The sequence below is a fragment of the Pelophylax lessonae genome (genome assembly GCF_965119305.1).
Source record: "Pelophylax lessonae genome assembly, chromosome: 1".
NCBI classification, from domain to species: Eukaryota; Metazoa; Chordata; class Amphibia; order Anura; family Ranidae; genus Pelophylax; species Pelophylax lessonae.
The window spans coordinates 406,880,643-406,893,919 of NC_138768.1; the positions used below are offsets into that span (position 1 = coordinate 406,880,643).

Genomic DNA, 13,277 nt, shown 5'->3' on the forward strand with positions numbered 1-13,277 from the left:
AGTCTAGTCATCTTTGGCAGGATCTTCTTTCGTCAGGCTTTCTGACTGGGTCTGTTCCTCTTGGACACAAGGACTACATCAGCCATCCTAGAGTCCAGTAACCCCCGGCAGGACCACTCATCACCATAGAACCAGGCTTCTTGTTTGGCTTTTGTCCGGTAAGAGTCTAGGGAGCACGAGTGTGTCAGAGTGCCTTCTATATTTCTGGGAACTTTTCTACCTGGCTGCATGACCTTTGGAGCGGTCATATTCATATATGCCCTTAACGTTTAACTTCTGGTAAGAGGCCAAGCTGGTGGTGGGACTTTGCACCTTCCAATCACAGTTCACCTTTCCCCAAGCTGGAAGCTTATGTCACCATTTTTTGCACTTTATTTATGGACTTATAACATGGACGTTTATTGCACATTGGTGTATCACGAGTCACCTTCTGGACATTTTTTGTTTTACACGAATTGCATACGTTTTCATTTTTTTGCATTATTATTGCATTTTTGGTTTATTTGTTTGCATCATTTTGTATGTTGCACATATGCACTAGGGCAGCGCACCTGATTTCTTTACATATTCCACAACATACACTCTAAGGTAGCAGCACACCCTATATTGAATCAGCGCACTTTCCTACCCACCATAATCACAATATAATAGGTGGAAGGTACAATATTCTCCAAACAATGCAAACAAATATATATATATTAGTGCTTAGTGACTCAAAATAAATTTAAATAATTCCACCGGTATGGTGAAACATCAAAAAGTGCTGCAGTGATAAATCTACTAAAGGTGCGAATCCTCAAAGGGATTAATAAGGAAAAAGTAAAGTGATGAAGTACTAAAAAAATCAAGTGGTTGGTGTATCTACCAACATAAATATGTAATTGATATTTATGCGAATCGCACTATAAAGTGAATTTTCTAACTAAAAACCTCGATATTCAGGTTTAATTGCAGTGTTGGCATTTTGAAATAAAAAAGTTGGTTTTCTGTTGCAGTTTGGGCACTCGGGCTCAAAAAGGTTCGCCATCACTGTACTAGAGGGTGCTGGGGGGGCTGCTACACACAAAAGGCTTTTTTAACCTAATGCATAGAATGCATTAAGATAAAAAGCCTTCTGCCTTTACAACTTCTTTAACAGAGGGTCTAGCTATCGACTCCAAACGCTATCCAAAACAAGGAAGTTCTTTACTTTACTTCCTCGTGCTTTGAGCATCACCAGGGAAAGGGCAGTCAAACTCATAAGGACAAGGCAAATCATAGAAAATAAAAAACATGTACAGTAATCTATACTTTTTAGCAATAATTACCTTTGCAGATATATAGTATCTATAATAATACAGCTGAAACAGGAGAAACAAGGTACTTGCAGCTGTCAACACAGCCAAAACAACATTCTTGTTGATACGCTGCATCATCCAGGACTTGTGGATACCCAGTTATAATTTATACCGCTTCTGGTCATCTTGCACTAGTGACATGGAGCAAGATCTGCAAACACAGAAAAATAAAGTTAAACTTCAGAAAGAAATAAAATACATTCATTAACCCTTTTGCTGCCAGAGACGTTTTTGCGGATTTCTGTGCACAATTTAAAAAATAATTTTAGGCCTGAAGGATGCATAAAACGTCTAAAACATTATATTTTTTCTGAAAGCAGACACCCCAGAGAAACAGATAGTGGTAGTTACAATTTTTTATGTTGCACGATTTTACTGCAAAGATCTAGGAAACGCAACACTTCAGTAAAAAAATACACTAAAGTTCATTTTACGGCTCACGCACGCAATAAATTGCCAAATTTTTGGTAAAATATAAAAGATAAGGTTGCACCCAACATGTCAAACCTTGAATTTGTGTGCGCCTGTGAAATAGCGACAAACTTCAGTACCCTATATTTTTTACAGACGACGATTTAAAAGCTCTCTATAGGTCAACAGTTTAGCTTTACAGAGGAGGTCCGGTGCGAGAAATATTACTCTTAATCTGGCCTGAAGGGGGGAGGGATACAATTTTTTATAATATGCTTGTGTGTACGTTTTATTTTTTTTACAACGTAAAATTTTTTTTTTTTTTTTTAATCACATAGGGGACAAAACGTACCCTATGTGATGATTTTTTGGTGACAGGTTCTCTTTAACCACTTCTGGACCAGAAGGTTTTACCTCCTTAATGACCAGGCACATTTTGCGATACAGCACTGCGTTACTTTAACTGGCAAATGCGCGGTCGTGCAACGCTGTACCCAAATAAATTTGGCCTTTTTTCCCCACAAATAGAGCTTTTTTTTTTGGGTGATATTTGATCACCTCTGTGGTTTTTATTTTTTGCGCTATAAACAAGAAAAGCGCGACAATTTTGAAAAAAAAATATATATATTTTTTTTTTTACTTTCTGCTATAAAACACAGCCAATAAAAAAAAAAAAAAAAAAAAAAAAATTATATATATATATATATGTTTTTTGACAGACACAGCTTCAGATCTTCATAACCATTGGGTTATACTGCCTTCTACAGGAGTAGGACAATAGGCAGAAAAAAAGTCTAGCTACGCCCATGGGCAGTCCCAGGGGGTATACTCCCTCTCTTCGCTATAGGCTTGTTTAGTTACAAGCAGTGTTAGAAGAATTACAACTCCACAGAGGGTTGGGTGCTGTGTCCATCAATGAACATCAGAGAAATGGATTTTACGGTAAATCAAAAATCCCATTTTCTCTTTCGTTCATTGACGGACACAGCTTCATAACCATTGGGATGTCCCAAAGCAGTGTTAAACATGAGGGGTGGAAACAGCAAAAAAATTCCCAAGGCTAAACAGTAGCCAATGAGGCAACAGGAGCAAAACCAAAACAACTGGAGTCCACCTGAAAAAAAACAATACACCCTCGAAGAGGATCAGGTCCTCTCAACAGCAGCCTGCAAAACATTGCGGCCAAAATAAAGCATCCACAAATGCCAACACATCCACTTTATAAAACTCTTTGAAAGTGTGCACTGATGACCAAGTAGCCGCCTTGCAATCCTGACACCGGATGATGGAAAGCCCAGGAAGCACTAAGCGCCCGAGTAGAGTGCGCCTTAACAGGGAAAGGAGAAAGCTGACCCCTAATGGAATAGGTCTGAATCACTGTCTGTCTGATCCATCTGGAAATGGTCACAGAGGAAGCGGACAACCCTTTACGAGGGCCATAGGTGGCGCAGAGGTGATAGCTACCAAAAAGGCCACCTTCTGGGAAAGTGTAAGCAGGGGAATCTCCCAAAGCTTTTCAAAGGGAGGCTTCTGGAGGACAGAAAGCACCAAATTGAGGTCCCAAGGCAGCAACGGAGCCCGCACTGGAAGAACCAAATGTCAGACACCCTGAAGAAAGGTATGCAACAGGGAGTGTGTGGCCAAAGGTCATTGGAAGAAGACAGCCAAAGCCAACACCTGGCTCTTGATGGTACTCAAGGCCAATTTCTGTTCAACCCCTCGTTGAAGGAAGGTCAAGATCTGAGCCACCGAGAAGGAGCGAGGATGAACCCCAAGAGACTCACACCACGCAATGTAGTCTTCCACGTACGATGGTAGATCTTCCTAGAAGTAGATTTCCTAGCTTTTAACAGTGTAGGAATCACTGACTCAGATAAACCTCAATCCTTCAGCATCTGGCATTCAACAGCCAAGCCGTCAAAGCCAGCGACTGTAAAGCAGGAGCCTTGGGACAGCAGATCCTCCCTGAGAGGAAGTTTCCAAGGAACGATAGATGATACTGATCCCACGGAGCCACCAGTGCATCTGTTGCATCCGCCAGAGGATCCCTTGATCGAGCCACATGGCTGTGGCATTGTCCAATTGGGTGCGCACTGGACAACCCTGAAGACGATCCGTTCAATGGTCCAAACACAGTCTGATCGCTCTGAGTTCCATGACACTGATCGGTAGTCTGAACTCTTCCAGCGTTCAGCTCCCCTGAGCAGAATGCTTGCTGAGGACGCCTCGCCAGACAGGCTGGCATCTGTGGTGACCACTGTCCAATACAAGGGGAGGAAGGATTTGCCCAGCCAAAGGGCCGGAGAACAAAGCCACCTTATCAGGGACTCCTTCATTCCCCGACTCAGCCAGATCTGATTGTCCAGAGACTGCAGAGTCTTGTCCCATTTAGTCAGAATCTCCCTTTCCAGGGACCTCGTATGGAATTGTGCAAACGGAACCGCCCCGAAGGTAGACACCATCAGGCCCAGCACCCGCGTGCAGGTCCAGAGGGATGACCATCTGTTGGACAGCAGGAGACAAATTGCAGCCTGCAATTTTTTGAGTTTGTCCAGAGGAAGGAGTACTCACGCTAAGGCCGAGTCCAGAGTCAGGCCCAGATAGTCCAGCTTTATGAACTGAACAAGAGCAGACTTTTGAAAATTCAGAATCCAGTCGAACTCCCGCAGAGTTCATATTGTGACCTCCAGGTTTTCCACCAGAGCAGAAGGAGACTCCTCAAGCAGAAGGAGATTGTCCAAGTAGCCCAGTACCGCGATCCAGCGTTGGCGTAGCAAAGCTAGCACAGGGCTAAAAAACTTTTGTGAAGACCCGAGGAGCAGAGGCAAGACCAAAGGTTAAATCGGTGCCCACAGGGCTCCACTGTCATGGCCGCCACTATGTTCAATGGCAAACCACCACAAAATGGCCGCTGGACTACACCAACATGACCACCATGTAAAGAAACACACAGGCTACAACAAAATAGTGGCCCCGCACAGTACCATGAGGCTTGCAGGGACCCAGGAGGGAACGCAGGCCTCAAGAACAGATCCAGGCAGGAAGGGGGGCCCTGGCAGGAGCTTCCAACAGGTACAAACCCCCAGCACAGTCTATTATCTGGTCGCCGGCGGCACCCCCCCCCCCCCAGCCCCCAACAACCCAAATAGCCCCAACATATGTGGAGTGGAACCCGGGGGCCCGACCATCCCAAAGAGGGGCCCACGTCTACCCCAAAACCCTCCAGGGTGAGAGGGGGGACAGCTTCTCACTATACCAGGAACCAGGCGGGCACTGCTCCAGACAGATCCCCTCTCCATCGAAATGGGGGGGGGGGCTGTCTGCAAAAAGGAACGCTGCGACTTGGTTGTATGCGACCTCGCAAGGCGTTTTAACTCGCAGGCCAGCCCATGTCCGATGGGGCTATGGCCCGGCTGACCTAGCGCAGAGCTGTGGTCTGCAGGCACTCACTGGCCAGACTGGGGTGACCATTGGATCTAGATTATCCAGCCCATCGCCCACTCCGGCAGTTGATTGTAGATCTCACAGGAAAATTCCAGAAAAAAAAATTCTATCTAAAAAGAAAAAATTGCTAGGACCAGAGATCCCAGCATGGAACTAGGTCCTTACGCCTGACTAGGTAGAAAAAAAACTGAGTGCCTATAGCAGACAGAGGGAGTATACCCCCTGGGACTGCCCATGGGCATAGCCAAACTTTTTTTCTGCCTAGTGTCCTACTTCTTTAGGGGGCAGTATAACCCAACTGTTATGAAGATCTGAAGCAGTGTCCGTCAATGAACGAAAAATAAATCAAATTTTTTTCATCAGTTTAGGCTAATATGTATTCTGCTACATATTTTTGGTAAAAAAAAAAAAAAAAATCCCAATAAGTTTATATTGATTGGTTTGCGCAAAAGTTATACGTTAGTTTAAGTAGATGTTAGTCTACAAACTGAGCAATATTTTTAGAGCATTTTTATTCTCTTTCTTACTAGTAATGGCGGCAATCAGCAATTTTTAGCTGGACTGCGACATTGCGGCAGACAAATCAGACACCTGACACTTTTTGGGACCAGTGACATTATTACAGAGATCAGTGCTAAAAAAGAAATGCACCGTCACTGCACTAATGACACCGGCAGGGAAGAGTTTAACATCAGGGGTGATCAAAAGGTTAAGTGTGTCCCTAGGGGGTACTTGCTAACTGTGTGGGGGTTGCTCTGACTGGAGGAAGACCGACATCTATGTTCCTGCTTAGCAGGAACACAAGATCTCTGTGTTCCTCCCCGTCAGAACAGCGTTCTGCCTTGTTTACATAGGTGGAACGTCATTCTGCCTCTCCTGGGAAAGATCGCAGGTGGCCGGCGGACATCGGGTATACCCGGACCTGTTGACTGACATCCCTGCTAGCCAATCACAGCGCCATCTAGTGGCTAATGAACGAAACTACGTACAGGTGCGTCATTTGCGCAATACAGTCACACTTCAGCAGTATATACAAGGCGGGCGGTCGGCAAGTTGTAATGAGACATCCAGGACATCTAAAAGACCCTGGATGTCTCCCCTGTGCTCCTCTGAATCTAATGCAGTGCAGATTGGAAAGCTTTACATTCTTTCCTGGCCATGAAAACTGACATTAAACGTGTCAATTCAGGGTCAGCAACAAGCAGGGGAGGAGAGCAGATGTGTGTCCGCTCAGCTTTTTCCCCACTACTCAGCCCACGCTATGCCAGTCCCTGGCCCACAGATGGACAAGCAGGGCCAAGCACGTTACCGGGGTGGCTGAAAGCAATCCGGCCACACCGGAGGCACTGTACTGCTTTTATCTGTCAGGCACCAGTTACCTTATCAGATATACACACACAGAGTTTATGTAAAACCCCCTGCTGTCAGGTCCCTATGACATACAGACTGGACAAATCTTTTAGCAGGTAAAGCAAATTCTTTAAAATGTATTCTATCCATGTATGTCTAGCTTTAAGATTAACCGTGATAACATAAGACAAATAAACTCATTCATACAGTACAATCAGTATTAATCAGTGCTAGGACAAGGTCCTATGCCTCCCAAAGTCAGAATGCCAGCGCACTCTTTTCCGGTCATTCCCCTCCTTGTAAACCCTTACCTATATCAAGTGAAGTGACTGGCCTTAGATGACACACTGAGATGAAGCAAACCCTCCTGCTTGAGTTGTATCTGTTATCTGCTGCCATTTGTCCTATACATCCATTTAACAGCTTCTGGACCGCCCACCGCACATTTACTGCGGCAGGCTGGCCCTCCTGCACACTAGGCTGCAGAGATGCCGATACACGGGACCGGGGGGGGGCCACGATTGTCGCCGGGCACCCGCAATCGCTCCCCGCTGAGAGAGAAGGATGGTCAGCTGATGTAAACACAGCCAACCATTCTCTCTGAAATTATCACAGAGCGCATGTGATCCTTGACCATAGAGACCTGTGATCCTATATACATATCACAAGACCCTTCCCCCACAGTTAGTAAATACACCCCTAGGCTCACATTTAACCCTTTGATCACCCACTAGGTATTCCCTGCCAATGTCATTATTACAGTAACAATGCACATTTTTAGCACTGATTACTGTAGTAATGTCACTGGTACCCCCAAAAGTGTCACAAATTTCATTTAGGGGTCCAATCTGTCCGCCGCAGTCCCGTTAAAAATTGCAGATCGCCGCCATTACTAGTTAAAAAAATAATAAATAAAAATGACATTAATCTTTCCCCTAGTTTGTAGATGCGATAACTTTTGCGCAAACCAATCAAAATACGCTTATTGTGATTTTTTTTTACCAAAAATATGTAGCAGAATACAGATTGGCCTAAGTCTCGGTTCACACTTGTGCGATGCGGGAAGGCTGCAAATTTGTCCCGCATCCGCCCCCGCACATCTGGCAGTTCACACTGCCATATGCGAAATGCAGGGGGTGTCAATTAAATGTTAACAACACCCCCAGTTTGATCGCATATCGCAGTGCGATCTGACAGTACGCACAGGATCGGATTGCACAAGTGTGAAAAAAAGGGTCATGTGCGAGTTTGGTGCGGATACAGTGCGAACTCGCACATCCGCACATCCGATCGCATGTAATGAAGGAGCAGTGCGCTCCGAATTATATGCGATCGCCGCACTCGCAATAATGTGAACCGGTCCTAAAAGGATGAAAACATTTTGATTTAATTATTTTTTTTTGGGGAATGTTATACAGCAGAATGTGAAAAATATTGTTTTTTTTTTTTCAGAATTGTCGCTCTTTTTGTTTATAGCGCAAAAAAATAAAAATCACACAAGTGATCAAATACCAAAAAAAAAAAAAAAGCTCTATTTGTGGAAAAAAGGATATCAATTTTATTTCGGTACAGTGTCACATGATCGCGCAATTTTCCGTTAAAGTATCGCAAAAATCGGCCTGGTCGTTAAGGGGGCAAATCCTTTCTGGTCCAGAAGTGGTTAAAGTGCAGAATGTACTCAGGATCTCTCGAAAAGCAGGGACAGGGATCTGAAGTTACACTGTGCAGGGCTCAGTGAGAACTGACTAAAGGGAAGGAACAGACCCCCTTCAGAAAGCACACAGGAATAGAGCTGAGGCTGTCAATCACAGGCTGTGTGTGGAGCTCCCTCCCGTCTTCTTTTTATCTCTTGGTGTCAGGAAAACTTGTCAAAAGTGATTCATGCTGAAAGCAGAGAAACAAGGCAGTGAACAAAAATTACACTTAGTGCTCTTAATTGTGACAAGAACAGACTATAGAGGAATATGTGTTGTTCGTATTTCATGTCTGAGGTTTACAACCACTTTAACAGATCAAAATAGAAGCAAATAGGAGCGGTTTTATTTTAGTGTGGCTATGCATGGCTTTGTCCGCATAGCTGTATCATCCATTCTCCAGGATCTGTGAATAGGGAGACTACAATTTCCATCTTCCACTGATATTCCCTTCAGCCTCATAACTGAAGGTAAACAATGCAGGACCCTGTGCATTGCACCTACATTGCTCTGCAGGCTTCAATGCAGAAATGGAATAAATTCACATTTTTTTATTTTATTTATATTTTAGATTTTAAGGTGTACTGTACCTTTTGCGCTTCTCTTTGCACATACAGCACTGTGCGCTATGTGCATGTTTACACAACTTACCCATTTCAAGGATGGAAGATGCATACATAAGCTGTCATGTTTTCAGTGGACACGAGTACAGAAAGATTAAAGCGTTAATAAACCCGAAAGCAAACATTTATTATGTTGCAGCTTACCAATTTTTAGACGTGATGGCTTTTGTCTTCACCTGGTGATCTGGCCTTAAAGTGGATATAAAGGCAGAAGGTATTTTTTTATCTTAACGTGGATGTAAACCCCATTTATGAAGTCTGACCTAGGCACATATATCTGTAGTGTTTACTTGTCTTTCTCCAAAGCCCTAAGTCCCGTGTCTTTCTGCTGCTCCGTTCTTCTGTTATCAGCATAACTTCTGACAAGTTCTCCAACACAGGAGATAAAAGCAGCTGGAAATTGGGGTCAGGTGGGTCACAGAGATAGATTAAAAGAGAGCTGGTCTATTTACAGCACAGCTCTGCATGTTTCTTCCTTCCTCTGCCTATGTGGGGAAGGGGGGGGGGGATTTCCTCCAATTCGCTGTCACACAGTGTATGCCAAGACTCCACACCCAGTGTTGGAACAGGAAGAAAAAAATTCTAACACAATGTTCACTTTCTAAGGACTATATAAAGCTGAAGACAGCAGACATATATGTAAAACTTATGTAGGGAAATGTGTTTTATCTCTGTGTATCATCTGAGGCTGTTCACTTCACTGGGCAGATGTGTGGGATTACATCCACTTTAATGCATTCTATGCATTAAGATAAAAAAAACCTTCTGTGTGCAGCAGCCCCTCTCAGCACCTCTAATACTTACCTAAGGTCCACCTAGATCCAGTGGTGTTGTAGGAGTGTTTCAGCTGCCCAGGACTCCCCTTTATCATTGGCTGGGACAGCAGCGCAGCACCTGTAGCTCCTGCTGCTGTCAGTCAGCCAATGAGAAGAGAAAGGGGGCGGGACGGGTCACGGCTCCGTGTCTGAATGGACCCAGGGAGCTGTGGCCTGTGGCTAGAGCTCGGGTGCCCTCAAAAGCAAGCAAGCTGCTTGTTGGGGGGGGGGCACTCAACAGGGGGGAGGGGTCAGGAGTGCTGACGAGGGACCCAAGAAGCGGAGGATCTGGGCTGCTCTGTTCAAAACCAACTGCACAGAGGAGGTAATTATAACATTTTTGTTATTAGTAGCAAAGAAAAAAAAAAACAGAGACTTTACGATATCTTTATGGCTCTTTTCACATGGTCCGCCTCCCGTCGGCGAACTCCGTGCTGCTCAGCAGGGGATCGATACACTGATCCCCGCTGAGTAGGCAGGTGACACCTCTGTCTCTGCTGCTCTCTATGGGGAATCGGATGAGAGTGGACCGCCTGTCCGCTCTCATCCGATCCGCTGGACGGATGGAAAATAGGGTTTCCATCCATCCGGATTTCACGGACAGGATCGGATGCTGATGGCAGCGGGTGTCAGTGGTCATGTCTCCGCCGACATCCGCTGCCCCATAGGGATGCATGGATGATCCGATCAGATCCACCTAAAAAAACTGACAGGCGGATCTGATCGGATCGTTCGTGTGAAAGGCCCTTAAGTCTGTTATTTTTTGGACAGAACAAGCTCTCCTCCAAATGTATCAGTTAGAGTGTTGAGATGAACCATTTACCACAGACAGAGGTGCTTGCAATGATCAGCTTTTATTCATGTAAAACCTTTATCCCAAAAGGAAGAAAACTGTTTGCTGTAACTGATTATAAAGTGTTAGCTAGAGTTTGGCTTCAATTTGTTAGTGTATTTAAAGCAGAGTTCCCACCCAAAAGTGGAACTTCCACTTTAAGTCCTCCTCACCCCCTGACATGCTACGTTTGGCATGACATTTTTTTTGGGGGGGGCGGGTACCTAAATTTGACAGGCGGCTCCAGTGGAAGTTCTCCTCTCCCCCTCCCCCCCTGCAATCTTTTGGGACATGTCACAGGTCCCAGAAGATTGCCCGGCCATTCAGGAGGCTCAGCGCGACTCGCGCATGCACAGTGCACACCCGGCTGGGAAGCCGAAAGCTGTCACAGCTGTCTGCCCACACTAGTAATGCCGGCGCCGCCGGGAGAGCCAAGGTAGAGAACCGAGGCTTCGGGAGGCCGCATCACTGGATCGTAGGACAAGTGAGTGTGTGTTTATTAACCGCTTGCCGACCGCTGCAAGTACATATACTGCGGCGGTCACCCCCGTGCAGGCAAAGTGACGTACCGGTACGTCACTCGCCTGTGAGCCAGTAGGGGGCGAGCGCGCGTCGCCGGAGGTGCGCTCCCGCCCCCGCTCGTTCACGGACACCTCCGCGCGAGTGACCGGCGGACCCGACGTCCGTTACAGAGGGAGAAAGGCAGACGGCTAATGTAAACAAAGCCGCCTGTCATTCTTCCCTGTGTAAAAGCAGAGATCATGTGGTCCTGCTATGTAGGACCGTAGATCTCTGCTGTTACATGAAAAGCCACATCCCTGCACAGTTAGAAGCATGCCCCTAGGGACACACTTAGCCACTGCATCACTAATAAAGTTAACCCCTTCCCTGCCAGGGTCATTTTTACAGTAACAGTGCATATGAATAGCACTGATTACTGTAGTAATGTCACTGATACCCCCAAAAGTGTCAAAAATGTCAGTCAAGGTTCCAATCTGTCCACCGCTATGTTGCAGTCCCGCAAAAAAAAAAAAACATCAAAAATCTTTCCCTTAGTTAGTAAACACAATAACGTTTGCACAAACCAATCAAAATAGGCTTATTGCGATTTTTTTTTTTTACCAAACATATGTAGCAGAAAACAAATTGGCCAAAAATGTTAAAAAATTTAGATTTTTACATTTTTTTTTGGGAATTTCATATAAAAAAAAATGTGAAAATATTGTTATTTTTGCAAAATTGACGCTCTTTTTTTGTTTATAGCGCATGATAAAAAAAAAAAAAAAAAAAAAAAAAAAAAAAAAAAAAAAATCGCACAGATGATTAAATACCATCAAAAGAAAGCTCTGTTTGTGGGAAAAAAGGACGCTAAATTCGTTTAGGTACAGCGTCGCACGACCACGCAATTGTCCGTTAAAAGTCACGCAGTGCTGAATCGCAAAATAGGGCCTGGTCAGGAAGGGGGTAAAATCTTCAGGGGCTTAATTGGTTAAAAGTCAGCAGCTTTTGTAGCTATTGACTTCTAATAAACACAAAAATGAGTGGAAGTCCGCTTTAAATCTGCTAGTAGATCGAACACTCCTCACAAAGCAGGTGTGTTACTGGCCAGATCACCAGGGGACAACAGAGGAATAAAGGCCTAGGAAAAGAAAACGAATGCAGACACCACATCTAATGACTGGTAAGCTGCAATATATTACATTTTGGATTTATTACCACTTTAAATGCAATCCAAAGCCGTTCCAATGAAAAAGAACTGCATGTCATCTTCTAAAACAATCCACCTTCTACTCCATGTCCATAATAGCAGATTATGTATAGACTGATGATACCTGGACGTATTATTACTAATATTATGGTTCTGGTTAGTGTATACAAGGCACGCCAAAAAGCAATCATCTCCCCAGAAGAGAACTGACCCATAATTGCTTATAAGTAATCTTTCATGTGTCCTTCTAGAAGTTACCTGTGCTGTGTATCTGCCGCATAGCCTTTCTGGATATAGACTCCCACCAGCCTTGTTCATGTGTACAGTGACCTGTGTATGTTCATCTCTCACAGCCACTTTATTATAAAGAAGAGACACCGCTACTTCTTCCGTGCACGAGCTCCAAGCCTCACTCTCATATTGCACTCACACTCCCAAAAGAAATGTCCTGCGCTCCAAGCCTCACTCCCAAATCAATCTCCTGCGTTCCAAGCCTTATTTTTAGATTGAAATTACGCTATCAGTTTTGTCTTGTGTTTCAAGCCTCACTTTCAGATTAGAGTCATATTTACGCACTGCCCTGCGTTCAGAGCCTCACTCCCAGATTGAAGTTCTACACATGCTGTTACTGTGCGTTCCAAACCTCGCCTCCTAGTGTCATGTCCTGCGTTCCAAGACTCACAATAGACTTTTATTGCCATAGCCACTTCCTGGTATCCAAGCCTCACTTTCAGATTAGATCTTCACTCACATGTTCCGTGAAAAATCCATACCCGTGAGAAAACCATACCCTCGTCACTTCCGGTTCCGCTACGGAGGGTATGGATTTCTCACGGTAGTTAAACTTGCGGCGCTTACATTAAAACAGCTCCTCTGAAACATAAATCATCTCCGCTCTTCGCCCTGTCACTGCCCTCATCTCCGGTAATAAATATAAAAGCGGATCACGGAGCCGCGATCGCCGTCACATTTACATCTCATACACCCACCGCCGCTTTTATATTTATTACCGGAGATGAGGGCAGTGACAGGGCGAAGAGCGGAGATGATTTACGTTTCAGAT

General features: G+C 44.8%; 1 protein-coding gene across 1 annotated transcript in view; it reads right to left on the bottom strand.

The window, feature by feature from the left end:
• FKTN (fukutin) overlaps positions 1 to 12,698 on the bottom strand; it is a 54,490-nt gene extending 41,792 nt beyond the window's left edge. The window contains exons 1-2 of the mRNA XM_082243336.1: positions 12,473 to 12,698; positions 1,308 to 1,491 (exon numbers count right to left, since the gene is read on the bottom strand). Of these exons, the coding sequence (XP_082099462.1) occupies positions 1,308 to 1,415 (108 nt within the window). The 5' untranslated portion in view covers positions 1,416 to 1,491; positions 12,473 to 12,698. The remainder of the gene's footprint in view (positions 1 to 1,307; positions 1,492 to 12,472) is intronic.
• Between the last annotated feature and the right edge of the window lie 579 nt (positions 12,699 to 13,277).